Below are 12796 nucleotides of genomic sequence, written 5' to 3' on the forward strand. Positions count from 1 at the left end.
ACAAGCGATATCCCACTACAATGCGATTAATATCTCGATAATCGGCACCTTAGAATCTGTTAGCTGTGCGTAATTATGCATTTATTTTCAATTGGTACCGTTAAGCAAAGAATATCGTTTTAACATGTTTATTTACTTCTCTAGAAAAGGTTTAAAATAAATAAATGGTTGTATCAAAGCAATTCTTTGTCAGAATGTGTAGATCTTTTTGCTAATACTTTCGAAAATAGTAATAGATCTATACATTGTCGACAAACAATTGCAAATATTGTAAATAGTGTTGACACATTATTGTTTACAAGATTGTACTGTGACAGCAGGAAATCGAAAGAAGAGATGAAAGTATTTGTGTGTATGTATTTGAAAAGAATGTGTCTCACAAAAATGATATATTTATAAAAAAATATCTTTTTCATCGATGAATTGTCATTTTCAGCACTGGGTCATCACATTCCTTCGAGAACACGGTATTGGTCTCAGGAAAATAAACATCGAAGTATTGTACATTACACCCAACGCCCTCAAGAACTTAATGTGTGGACCAGCTTTTTAGGTGACCATGTAATTGGTCCATTTTTCAATTTTCATTGAGGGAATTCTGAATTCAGCTGAATATCTTGCTCGTTTACTTCTTCTTCAAGTGCCGTCTCCATCAATGGAGGTTAGCGGTTATGGTGGCAAACGTTTGTCTATCTTCAGCTGTTCTTAAGAGTTCCTCAAATCCAAGTCCTGTCCAGTTTCTGATATTACGTAACCAGGACAATTTTTTTCTTCCAATTCCTCGCTTTCCTTCTATTTTGCCTTTTATTATCAACTGAGGGATGTAGTATTTCTCGTTGCGCAACAAATGCCCTAAATAACTGGTTTTTCTTCTTTTGACTGTTCTCAATAGTTCTTTTTCTAAATTGAGTCTCGCTAGTACTTCTTCATTTGTTTTTCGTGCTGTCCAAGGAATTTTTAAAATTCTACGGTACACCCACATTTCAAATGCCTCGATTCTATTCAGGCTCTTTATTTTTAAAGTCCATGTTTCGACTCCGTAGAGAAGAACAGACCAGATAAAACATTTTACAAGTTTTAATCTCAATTTAATATTTATATGTGTATCGCAGAATAGAACGCGCATCTTAAAGAAACTATCCCTAGCTTGAGCAATTCTCGCTTTAATTTCTTGTTCTGGGTCCAGCTTGCAATTAATCCAACAGCCAAGGTATTTGTATTGGTTTACCTGTTCTAAAATATTCCCATTTATTTTTATAGGTAAGGGGATATTCTGTTTTCTTTGGATCACCATTACTTTTGTTTTTTTTTCGTTGATCTTCATTCCAAACTCGACAAGCATCCTTAAGGTGGTCTATAACCCTCTGTAAGTTTGTGTCTGTATCAGCCAGTAGGACAGTGTCATCTGCATATCTTATGCTAGATATTGGTTCTCCATTAATTTTTATTCCTGTGGAAAGGTTTTCCAAGGCTTGCTTGAATAGTAGTTCCGAGTAAAGATTGAACAGCATAGGGGATAGTATGCATCCTTGCCTTACTCCTTTATTTATACTAATATTTCTAGATGTATGATCGTCGATCCTAATCTTGGCACTCTGCCTCCAATATAAGTTCTTAATTAATCGGAGATCTTTGCTATCCAAGTTGATGCTCTGCAAGGAATTTAACATTTTATTATGGTTTACGCGATCAAATGCCTTTTCAAAGTCTACAAAACATAGAAAGACATCCTTTTGTTGGTCGTAACACTTCTGCAGCAGTACTTATAATGAAAACAAGGCCTCTCTGGTCCCCATTCCGGCTCTGAATCCAAATTGATCGTATCCAACTTCTTTTTCACACCTTTTGTATACCCTATTGTGAAGTATTTTTAATAGAATTTTAAGCATTTGGCTCATAAGACTTATTAATCTAAAATCTGCGCATCGCCTGGAGTTAGCTTGTTTTGGAATGGGAATAAAAATAGATTCTAACCATTCCTCTGGTATTTCCCCAGTATCGTAGATTGTATTAAACAAAATTACTAACAAATCAATGTTATTACTTTCGATCAATTTAAGTATTTCAGGATAAACTTCATCAGGTCCAGGGCTTTTATTGGTCTTTAATTGTTTAATGGCATATTCCACTTCGACTTTTAGAATTGGTGGGCTTTCAGTGACATTATTTATTGTAATGTCTATTCTTTCATCTCGGAACAGCTGTTGTATAAATTTTTCCCATTCTTCTATTTTGTCTTTGGTGTTATGAATTAACTCTCCGTTGTTATTTACCAGTGGGCAATGTTGTTTTTTGTGGATGAATGAAAATTCTTTCACCTTCTTGTACATATTAAAGTACGTTGCTCGTTTACAAGATAACATTATTCCAGCTATTCAGAATCTCCCAGATGTACGTGTAGAAGATGTCTGGTATCAACAGGATGGCTGTTCCGTTCATATTGCGCGTATCGTGAGAAATTATTTAAACACAATTTTTCAGGATCGCATTATAAGCAGAACAATCCAAATTATATGACCTGCGAGATTTCCCGATTTGGCTCCCATGGATTTCTTTTTTTAGGGACATATTAAATACACCTTCTATGACAACGATCTCGAGAGGGCACATATTCTAGTTGATTTAGAAAATAAAATAAGAAATGCATGTGCTGCGATTACGCTACAACAGCCTTTAAACGTAATAGACTAGGTTATTGTCTTGCAAAAGAAGGTGGTATATTTGAACCTTTTTAGTTTACTTGTTATTTTGTGCAGTAGAATGTATTGTTTGTTTTCAATTTCTCTAAATAAATTATTTATTTGTGTTTAACTACTTTTAGAATAATATTTTTTCTTTTTTCGGTGGGTATAGTCCACAAAAAAACGTTTCAGGGGTTTTTAACTGCATTGCAATAACTTTAAATTATTTACGTAGCAGAATTAAATTCCCCGAAGCACACGCAATAGAATCTTAATTGATAGTAACAGTTAAAACTAGAACGTTTGCGGCCTTGTTACAGCATAAGGAACAAAATTGTGTCTATGCTGTGGCCTTGTTGATAGCAGCGGGCTTGAGAGGCCCACTTATCTCAATGTATATTACCTATGTCCAGCTGAAAGATTTACGTAGTCTAATTTAGATAATAAAAAAGGGTGCCAAGAAAAAATGCAAAAGTTGTAGAGCATTGAGTGTGAGGTCATGTACTGGTCGGCTATATGGAAGAATTTTAAGATATCGACTAGAAGAAGAAATAACAGATGTAGAAGAGTAGAAGAGATTTATAGCTGGTAGGTCTTGTACAGATTTCGGTTAGATATCCAAGTGGCAATAATTTAGAGGACGATGGTTCGGGCCCTAGCCCGGGACAGAAATACAAGAAGGCTAATGTAGTAGTCTCTCTCAGTCAGCTAATCAGTAAGCTGAAGAAGTTGTGGCTTGCAATGAAATAAGGATATTATTGCTAAGAAAACGAATATATCACAATAGAAAAACATGATGCAAAGGATATAAAAACCGACGCAGGGGAGATTAGAAGAATACAATATTGCTGATATTTACGCTTTCAGTTAAATAAAAGTGAAAAGGATAATACAGATATACAAAACAAAATAGGAAGAAATAAAGCTAAAACGAGTAAGATATATTACCTACTATGAAATAAAAGTTTGTCAAATCAAACAAAGAAAGAGTTGTTCAGATTTTGTAACACACGGAGCAGAATTGTGGACATTCTCAATAAAAATTATTATTGATGAACAGGTTTTTTATAGAAGATTTTGTTAACTTACATTATTGGATCGTGTCAGAAATGAAGAAATTCGAAATATAATGGATATAAAAACGAGGTTAATAATAGGATAGAAGCGAAACAACAGCTATCCTGGTAGAGATGAGAAGAATGCCATATAAAAGATTACCGATCCAAATGTTTAATTGGGTCCCATAAAGAAGAAGGGGGATTGTCCAGCAAAAAGACGGAAAGAATGTATCAAAGACTCAATGAGAAGAAAAAATTGGGAAGGAGACTCCTGAAATGATAGAAAATAATGGCGTAAGGGGTGCGGTAAACGGCCAAGTTAGCTGTAAAAAATCGCTAAAGTTTATTCATTTAGCAAATTCCCATCTGTAAACATGAGCACGTGTTGATATTCGCCCTCTCAATCGTCAAGAGGCTATTAAATATAATTTATTGCCTTAAGCCAGACGGATTCTCATGTTACAGATCCAAACATGCCAGTCTGTTTAAATTCAAATTGTAGCATATTGCTTTTTTATTCAAAATGTTTACTTTGTTATGTATCTCTCAGTTAATGAATGTTTTATTTTAACACACTTTCCTTCAATGGAACAATAAATTTTGCTCACAGTGATTAAATTTCAAGAAATTCTTACACTAATAGTTTCAAAAGTAAATATTTTTAAAAATCATATAATATACCTCAGTACGACCCTGTTTGGCTTTCACGTGCGTTTATTGATGAATGGGAATATGTAAAACGAATGAAGTTTAGAATATTATATAATATAAATCTATTGCAAGTAGAAAATCGTAATATTTTTCTAATTACAATTTTGGACGCTAGATAAAACTTATAAGGATTTACCTTTACTCATTGATTTATTTAAAATATCTAAATTAATTAAGGACTTAGTAATACTGGTTTTACAGACCGTAAGTCCTTATTCAGCGGCTTAATACTTTTTAGCTGCTAAGATTATAGAGTCAAACCTGTAAAACTATATAGAATAATAGAACTTTATAGTGAATTTTTATTAGGACACATCTAGCAGAAGAGTATGTAATAAAACAAAATTAACAAATTAATGATTAATTTTGGTTCTAAAATTAAGAAAGTAAAAATATTTATTTTCTAAAATAAATGAAAACCAATCAAAAGTATTAAAAAATAAAACTACAAATATTAAAGTTGTTTTTACAAGAGAAAGGAATTAATAATTAAAAAATAAATGCACGATAAAAATGTATATTTTAGTCGTTCTTCTGGAGTATCCTATGTAAAAAAAATTTAAAATGCAAAATAATCTTCTAGTTGCCTACTTATATTTGAGTGTTTGTAAATTAATAAACTTTTTGGTGTTTTGTAGGGTTTTATTTATCCCAAATTTATTTTAGCAGCTTCAAGTTATCAAATCGTATAACTTGAAGCTGCTATAACATAGAATTACACAGAATGTTTCAATTAAAACTTTTAAATGAATTACCTAAGGTAAAGTTTCCAAAATCCGTCCCCTGTCCTAATTTCGTCCCTACTGTAACTTCTACGGACAGTACTGCAACCTTGCGAGAGAGTAAGGAAACTCTTCAAAACGATCCAGTCATAGATAAGAGGGATCCAGTGTACTAGTGGCAGTGACGTAGGATTCTTTGTTCTGTTCACTTAACCTTAAATTTTTCATAAATAGTTTATGTGATAACTTGCTACAGTTTGTAATCTACTTTAAATACTTATATTGACGCCTAAAGGTAAGTTTAAACTGATTTATCGATTGATAATAATAGAATGCTTTTTGAGTATTATATTTCATTTGCCACAGGCCACAGCCGTATAGTTGTAGTCGTTTCGTCACGAACAGCGGCCATGTTTTATATAACGGAATTCCTAAATCCGTCCCCTTTGAGGTTCACAAATCCGTTCCGGGACGGATTTAGGAATCTTTTCATATATTTTTCTTTCAATAAATTTTAATTTTCCCTGACTACTTAAATTATTTTTTATGGATATATAATCACTTTTCGATATGTTTTAATAGTTTTAACATGTAGACACCTTAGTCTTGAACAGTAATGTTGTTATTAAACTTAGAGTTCTGTGAAAAAGATGAAAATTTTAAGAATTGCGTAAATTGGTAAATCAATACAAGGTCTAAATTTTTTCAGATGGCACAACGCAAAGCGTGGAATCCTGATGTCATGGTGAGAGCTATCACTGCTGTGAGAGATAAAGAAATGGGATATAAAATAGCTGCTAAGACCTTTGGTGTTCCGAGGGCTACTTTAAAAGATTATGTCAAATCTAAACGCACACCAGAGGAATGTGTGAAATCAAAATTTGGAAGGAAGCCCGTTTTTACAGCTGACCTCGAGAAAAGTTTTGTCGTACACTGTCTGGATATGGAGCAGCATTATTATGGACTGACTATTTCTGACCGGAGGCGATTGGCTTACCAGCTAGCCCAAGTACCTCATCCTTTCTCGAATGAATCAAAGGATGCTGGCAAAAAGTGAGTTAGACTGTTTTTTCAGACGACCACAGAACTTGTCAATGGCTAGAGCTAAAGGATTCACAAAAGAAAATGTTGACAAGTATTTCTCTATCCTGAAGCCTGAACTCGAAGAAAATAAACTTTGACCCCTCAAAAATATTTAATGTAGACGAAACAGGGATATCTGTAGTCCAGCACAAAGCTACTAGAGTAGTTACCTGTAAGAGGAAAAAGCAAGTGCATAAAGTTTCATCTGCTAAACGTGGATCCACAACCACAGTCATAACCTGTATGTCAGAAGCAGGCCAGTATATTCCACCCTTGTTAATATTTCCACTTAAAAGGTGGCAGGAAGAATTGCTTGACGGAGCTCCCCCGGGGTCAGTAGGCGGATGTTCAGATTCAGGTTGGGTAACTGGTCCTTTATTTCTTAAGTGGTTTAAACACTTCAGTTCCATTGTGAACCCATCAAAAGAGAATCCTGTTTTGCTTATCCTTGATGGTCACTATTCCCACACTAGAAATCTCGAACTTATTGACATTGCAAGAAAGTCAGGAGTATCTATAGTTTGCCTTCCTCCACACTCAACAGACAAACTACAGCATTTGGATGTATCGTTTATGTTTCTTTTGAAAACTAGATACGCAAAAGCTATAGAACAATGGTTTTCTAGTAACCTAAATAGAGTTGTCAGGAAACTCAGTCTCTTTTGTGAGGCGTATCTTCGTGCAACTACTCTTGAAACGGCCGTCAATGGGCTTAGGAAGACCTGGATCCATCCATTTAATTCTGATGTCTTTCAGGAGCATGATTTTATTGCTAGACAACTTGAACAGCAAAAGGTGCCTGCCAATGGACGGGATAATGACAACCAGAATGTTCTAGTCCCACCTCAAGCGATCAGTCCACGAGACATCCAGAATGTTTCAGTCCCACCTCAAGTGGTCAGTCCACGAGACATTCAGAATGTTCCAGTTATCGAACCTTCCACATCTTCTAGAGCCGGTACTTCATTCTTGGTAACTGGATCTCCTCACAAAACTTCTCTCACAATCTCTTTACAAAAGAAACAAATGGCAGAAGAGAAGAGGCAGTCAAAGGCCAAGAAACGTCTCATCATGGAAGATAAAGTAAATCCTAGCACATCATTGAACAAACGTCTCAAGAAAAAAACAACGAAGTGGAATTTAAATTCAAGTGACTCTGAGAACGAAACAGAAGTTCCACTGGTATCAACCGATGATGAGGATAGTTCTGGTGATGAAGATGCACCATGTGCCATTTGTGGAAAACGTTTTTCACAAGACAAGCGAGGAGAAAAATGGATAAGGTGTTCGGAATGCTTCAAGTGGTGCCATGAGATGTGTTCAACTTCAACCAAGGTCAAAAATTTTGTTTGTGATTTGTGTCTGGAGGTGTAATAGACAGAACTTATGTATCAAAATGTATAAACATGTTTCTATCTCAATAAATTTATTATAACAGATATTAGTACTGTTTAAATCATGTTTTACAAAAAAATCATACATTTTAACTAGGAATGGGTGGGGGACGGAATTGGGATACCATTTTTAAAAACCCGAAATTTGCTTTATTTTGTTATTTATGACATAGACTTAGACATGGAGTTAAGTTACTTAAATCAGTTTTTTCCATTATTTTAACTCTAAATCAAATTTCAGAATTTAAGATTTTGCTTAGGGGGACGGTATTTGGCACTTTACCTTACTTACAGTAACTAGACAGTTTAGTCCAGGTTTCCAGGGTATGACGGTAAAAATAATAGAAAACCTCGCCTAAAATAATAGATATTGCAAACTACATAAATCGCTAAAACTTGCCTCGTACGAGGTAAATTCTTCGATCCCCTAAGGCACCTAGACTCCTTATAGACAGAAAACGGGAAAACCAAAACCATTAAGTAACACATAACAACGCATGGGATATGCATCTCCGTCCGTCGATTCTTGTTTTCCTTACGTATACCCAGTTCATTTCTTATGACATAAACTCGATAAAAATACATTGAAATTTATAAGGCGGTGCATTTATATCGGTTTTTAATAATGTGAACATTTTTTTGTGGTTGAATTAAAAATAAAAGCGCATTTCTTTAAAAAGATAAACCAAAAAATACACTCTTATTGAAAATAAAAAATAATTCCTAATAAAATAAGAAATAATTCTTTATGCTCTAGAGAAATGATTCAAATATTTGACCTTCTACGGCTGAACAGTATTCCAATCAGTCATAAAAACTTCTGCAAACAGATGTAAGAGTTTCTGCTGTAACAGAGTTGGAGACTTCTCTTATTCGGTTTTTTAATTCATCCAACTTTTGGGCTCTATATAAGCACCCTTTCATATAAATGGCAAGAAGAATGGAAAACGAACATAGAGCTGAATGGGCAATATCTCTCATACCGGATGTGAGAGACTGGGTAGGACACGGCCATAGAGAAACTAACTTCTTCACACAGTTCCTCACGGGGCACGGCTACTTCAAAGCCTACCTGGCAAAGATAGGAAAGCAAAAAGACGACAACTATGTTGACTACCGTGTTAACGAGATGGAGGAACACGGTGTGTTCGATTGAATAAGGTTCACGAACGAGAGGGCAAAGGGTGAGTGAAATTAGGGCGAATAATATAATGAAAGTGGTGGGAAGAGGAGAAAATTAATACAAAGAAATCCTGTGGGTAATAACTCGAATATTAAAAAAGAAAGAGATCCTATAAAGGAAATGACAGCAGACATACACGCTAAAGGAGAAAAAGGGAAGAAAAAGAAGCTGCGCATGCATATTAGGGCAGTCTAAACAACACTAGCTGCGCATGTGTGGCTCAGAGTGGTTTTAGTTGGTAGACTGAGTATTATAAATGCGCCCGAGGACACGACTTCTAAGAGGGCAAATGCACTCGGGTGTATCGTTTTACTCTAAATTCAACACACGCCAGATATACTTTTCGAGAGACTCAACTGGTCCAGTCTTTAGAAGATTTTGCACTCCCAACAAATAAAAGACTCTAATGGGGTGGATTCAAAGCGATCATAGTAATCATCTGAAAGTTCATTGATACAGTTTTGTAACAGAATTGATGATAAATGAAGCTTTTTATTTTTTGGTTTGTGGAGGTTTCTAAAGGCTAAACAGCAAAAGACAACTCTTAAAAACTAAAAGGCAAAACAAGCATTAGTAAGATTAATATTGCGGGATAAAGTACCGATAGCAACAAAGAAGATGTTGAAATAACAAAGAATGTAATTAAACAATTAAACGTTCTCTAATTGAAACCAACAAAGAAAAACTTTAGTACGAAACACAAATTAAAAGAAAATGTTAAATGGAAGACGAAATGTTGAATCCTATGAAACAAACAAGATTAAAAAAAACAAAAACGAATAAAAATATTCTCAACTGCAAATGGAAATTAGCAATAAATTCGAACAGGCAAAACAGGAGTGATTTCTATCCAAATACCTAGATACAAAGAAGTCAAACAAGATCCATTCAACATGTATAAAAATGTAAAAGAATAATTTGATATAACCTGGCAACTTAGTAGTTCAAAATTAGCAGGCAAAAACATGTTGATGAAAAGTTTGTGTAGTAAGAAAAAGTCAAATACAGGGTATTCAATTAAAAAATATGTAACTTTAAATAATTTCTATAAATTGGACAACCTGTATATTTCTTACGAATTTTAATTTGCATCCACTACAGATCTAAGTATTTGTGCCGAAGAAATTTTTAATATCATCGACAATTTTCCTAGTAGGCTCCATCCCTTTGAGAGTGTCGCACCTTATGTAGAATTAGAGAGATCTACATATCTACGCATTTCTTGTGGAATACGAACCACTATATGTCAAGGTTCTTAGGATTGTGTTGCTGTAGTAAATCACTTCATATTTTTTTCCTTCCGCTTCTCATAGTCTGGAGTGCTTTTTAGCGTTCTCCAAAATATGTCCCCATCTTTCTCCGTCCATCAATTATTAATTCTTATAAACCCTTTATAACCCGCTCTTTCCATCTAACCCACTTCTTCTTTTCCTAATCTGCAAGCTTTAACTGCTTTAAACTGCATAATTTATAAATTGGCAAACAGAAGAAATATTGCTCCAAATTCAATAGTGTTCTTCCTTTACCAAGAGGAACGTCTGTATCAAATTTTAAGACTCTAGGGCTTTTCCTTCAATATCTAAGATAACAACACGATTTTAATAATGACCGGTTGGTTGCTTAATAATAATTAAACCTTAATAATTTATGAAACATGAAAGCGAAAGGTGTTAATAACTGAATGGGCTATTAATTTCGGTAATAAAATTATCAACAACTTGTGTAAATTTCTCCAAACGTATGCAACATACATTACATTAATCGATTTCATGCTGATGCCAAGTTGAGTTATTTACTATATTATAAAATACCTATATTTTTTTCTCAAACCTGTCAATAGAAAGTTTTACCTCAAAAAGATAAGCCAATAAATTATTATACATGAGCAAGCAATATTTAAAACAACTCCAGTTAAATATGCAGACTTTAATCCGAAATTGAATACCTATTTAACAAAATTTCCCATGTTTTATGTCAGTTTATTAAATTAAAATATTCGAAAACATTGAAAAACTGTTAACAATAACTTTATATTAAGCCCACGTAAAAATAATTAAAAGACGTCAATATATAAATAATTTAAAAATTAGTATGAAAGTCATGAAAATTAAGAATGCTCTTCCGCTCCTCGTATTTTAAATATTGAAAATTGAAATGAAGTTTGACTTTGACAGTATATAACAAACACTCTGGTCACCTCTGGTTGTCAATTGTCGTTGCCGTTCTTGCTTATTATTTGTTTACACTGTTCCACCTGTACCCAGGTATTTTTAATACCAAATAGCATACACCTAAAGCTAGAAAGAGAACACCTGACATTATACAAACACTACGGATATCAACATTATCAACGAACAAGTCTTGTTTTCTAAAAAGATATTTTTCCTGTGTCAGAAATGTGAATAGAATGTAAATAAGTTTAATATGTACGAGAATAAGGCGTAAAAATAGATTACATTTAGCTCTTTTTCTCATAAGTGTAGGTTAATCTAATTTAAATAATAGAGTATAAAAATAACATAATTATTAAGGGACGATTATTAAGATACTAAAAATTATTTAACATTGCATTATTTTGTTTTAGTGACAGAAAAATATGCAGAATGCCTTTTAAATTAAAACTAAAAAAGTCCCGACATTATAGTGTAGTATCAAATTCATTATTTGTAATATCTGTCGAAATTCTTGATGGAACTACTGTAGAATGTACCCTTTCTTCAGAAAGTACTGGACAAGACTGTTTAGATGTAGTATGTCAAAAGCTCAGTTTAAATCAACCAAAATTCTTTGGACTTCAATATATTAGTAAACACAGCGATAACAATTTGTGTTGGTTAGAATTGGATAGACCTATAAAAAGGCAATTAGATAAACATGCAAAAGGTCTATGTGTATGTCTTAGGGTCATGTACTATGTTATATCTGGTGTCAGATTATTCAATGATGAGGTCTCACGGTAAGCTGTTTTGGTATGATTTTATGTAGTAATATGTACTGTATATTTTATGTAAGGTATAAGTAATACTGGATCCTACTTTATTTCACTTAAAAAATTTCAAGTCATTGTTACTGTAGTTTTCAGTTTGGGAGGGTCCTTTGCTTTTATTTCATGTGCCCTTCACGATTTACTTCAAACAGCTTAGGAATGGGTTTACAAAATTTTTTAAGTTATACTTGATCATCCAGAAGGCTGTATGTTAGAAAAAATTAGAAGTATAAATGTAAATAAAAAATATACAATATATTAATGGAAATCATTGTATTGAAAGTATAAAATTTTTAAATAGACATAAAATAGGATATTCATTTTCTGTACAATTTGTAAGCAGTTCTACAAAACAAATTGTAAAAATATCCCCTATGGAAGCCTGTTAAATTTTTTGTTATTATGATCAGATGATCTCTTCACTGTTGCCTACTTTATTTTTACCATCTAAGTACATTGTTTTATCTAGAGAAGTCTAAAGATAATGTTCTTAGGCTTCCCAAATATATTTTTTTACATTTAATATTTTGTAGATACCATTATTTTTTACAACTCAAACAAGATGTTATAGAAGGTAGAATATCTTGCACTCCACAACAAGCTGTAGAGTTGGCCAGTTATTCTATGCAAGCTGAGTTTGGTAATTTTGATGCTGAAAGACACACTGCTCATTATTTAAAAGATTTCCAGCTTTTTCCCAAGGTATGTTTCCAAGTTTATATAAATTTATTGTTAGACATATTAAAAACAAAATTTTAATGTAGGTACCATTTTTATAATATATATCAGCTGACCCGCTGAACTTCGTATCTTGTTAAAATGAAAAAGTATCACAGTTTAAGAAGCTACTCTTTTGAGTCTATTAAGTAACAGAAATCTCTAGGTAATTAAATTTATCCAGTTAAGGTGTCAATAGGGACTTTACCATTTCCAATATCTAACAACTGCTTTGAAAACACAATTGCACTTTGAACTTGT

General features: G+C 33.3%; 2 protein-coding genes across 3 annotated transcripts in view; both read left to right on the top strand.

Annotated features, from left to right (window-relative positions):
• The first annotated feature begins 5358 nt into the window (after positions 1 to 5358).
• On the top strand, positions 5359 to 7662 carry LOC140442815 (uncharacterized). The gene is made up of 2 exons (XM_072533787.1): positions 5359 to 5467; positions 5882 to 7662. Exon 2 carries the CDS (start codon positions 6499 to 6501, stop codon positions 7627 to 7629), a length of 1131 nt encoding a protein of 376 aa, XP_072389888.1. The 5' UTR covers positions 5359 to 5467; positions 5882 to 6498; the 3' UTR covers positions 7630 to 7662.
• Positions 7663 to 11055: 3393 nt separating this feature from the next.
• The window catches only part of Pez (protein tyrosine phosphatase non-receptor pez), a 34614-nt gene continuing 32873 nt past the window's right edge, over positions 11056 to 12796 (top strand). Inside the window, exons 1-3 of one of the 2 annotated variants that reach the window (XM_072535357.1) lie at positions 11056 to 11311; positions 11417 to 11788; positions 12352 to 12520. In XM_072535357.1, the coding sequence (XP_072391458.1) occupies positions 11436 to 11788; positions 12352 to 12520 (522 nt within the window). In that variant the 5' untranslated portion in view covers positions 11056 to 11311; positions 11417 to 11435. The remainder of the gene's footprint in view (positions 11312 to 11416; positions 11789 to 12351; positions 12521 to 12796) is intronic. The other variant, XM_072535359.1, reaches the window with a different exon arrangement.

Source organism: Diabrotica undecimpunctata, chromosome 6, assembly GCF_040954645.1.
Source record: "Diabrotica undecimpunctata isolate CICGRU chromosome 6, icDiaUnde3, whole genome shotgun sequence".
Lineage (NCBI taxonomy): Eukaryota > Metazoa > Arthropoda > Insecta > Coleoptera > Chrysomelidae > Diabrotica > Diabrotica undecimpunctata.

Bases quoted from the DNA above. Each gene is read 5' to 3' on its own strand.
- LOC140442815 (XM_072533787.1), top strand. From the start codon at position 6,499: ATGTCAGAAGCAGGCCAGTATATTCCACCCTTGTTAATATTTCCACTT.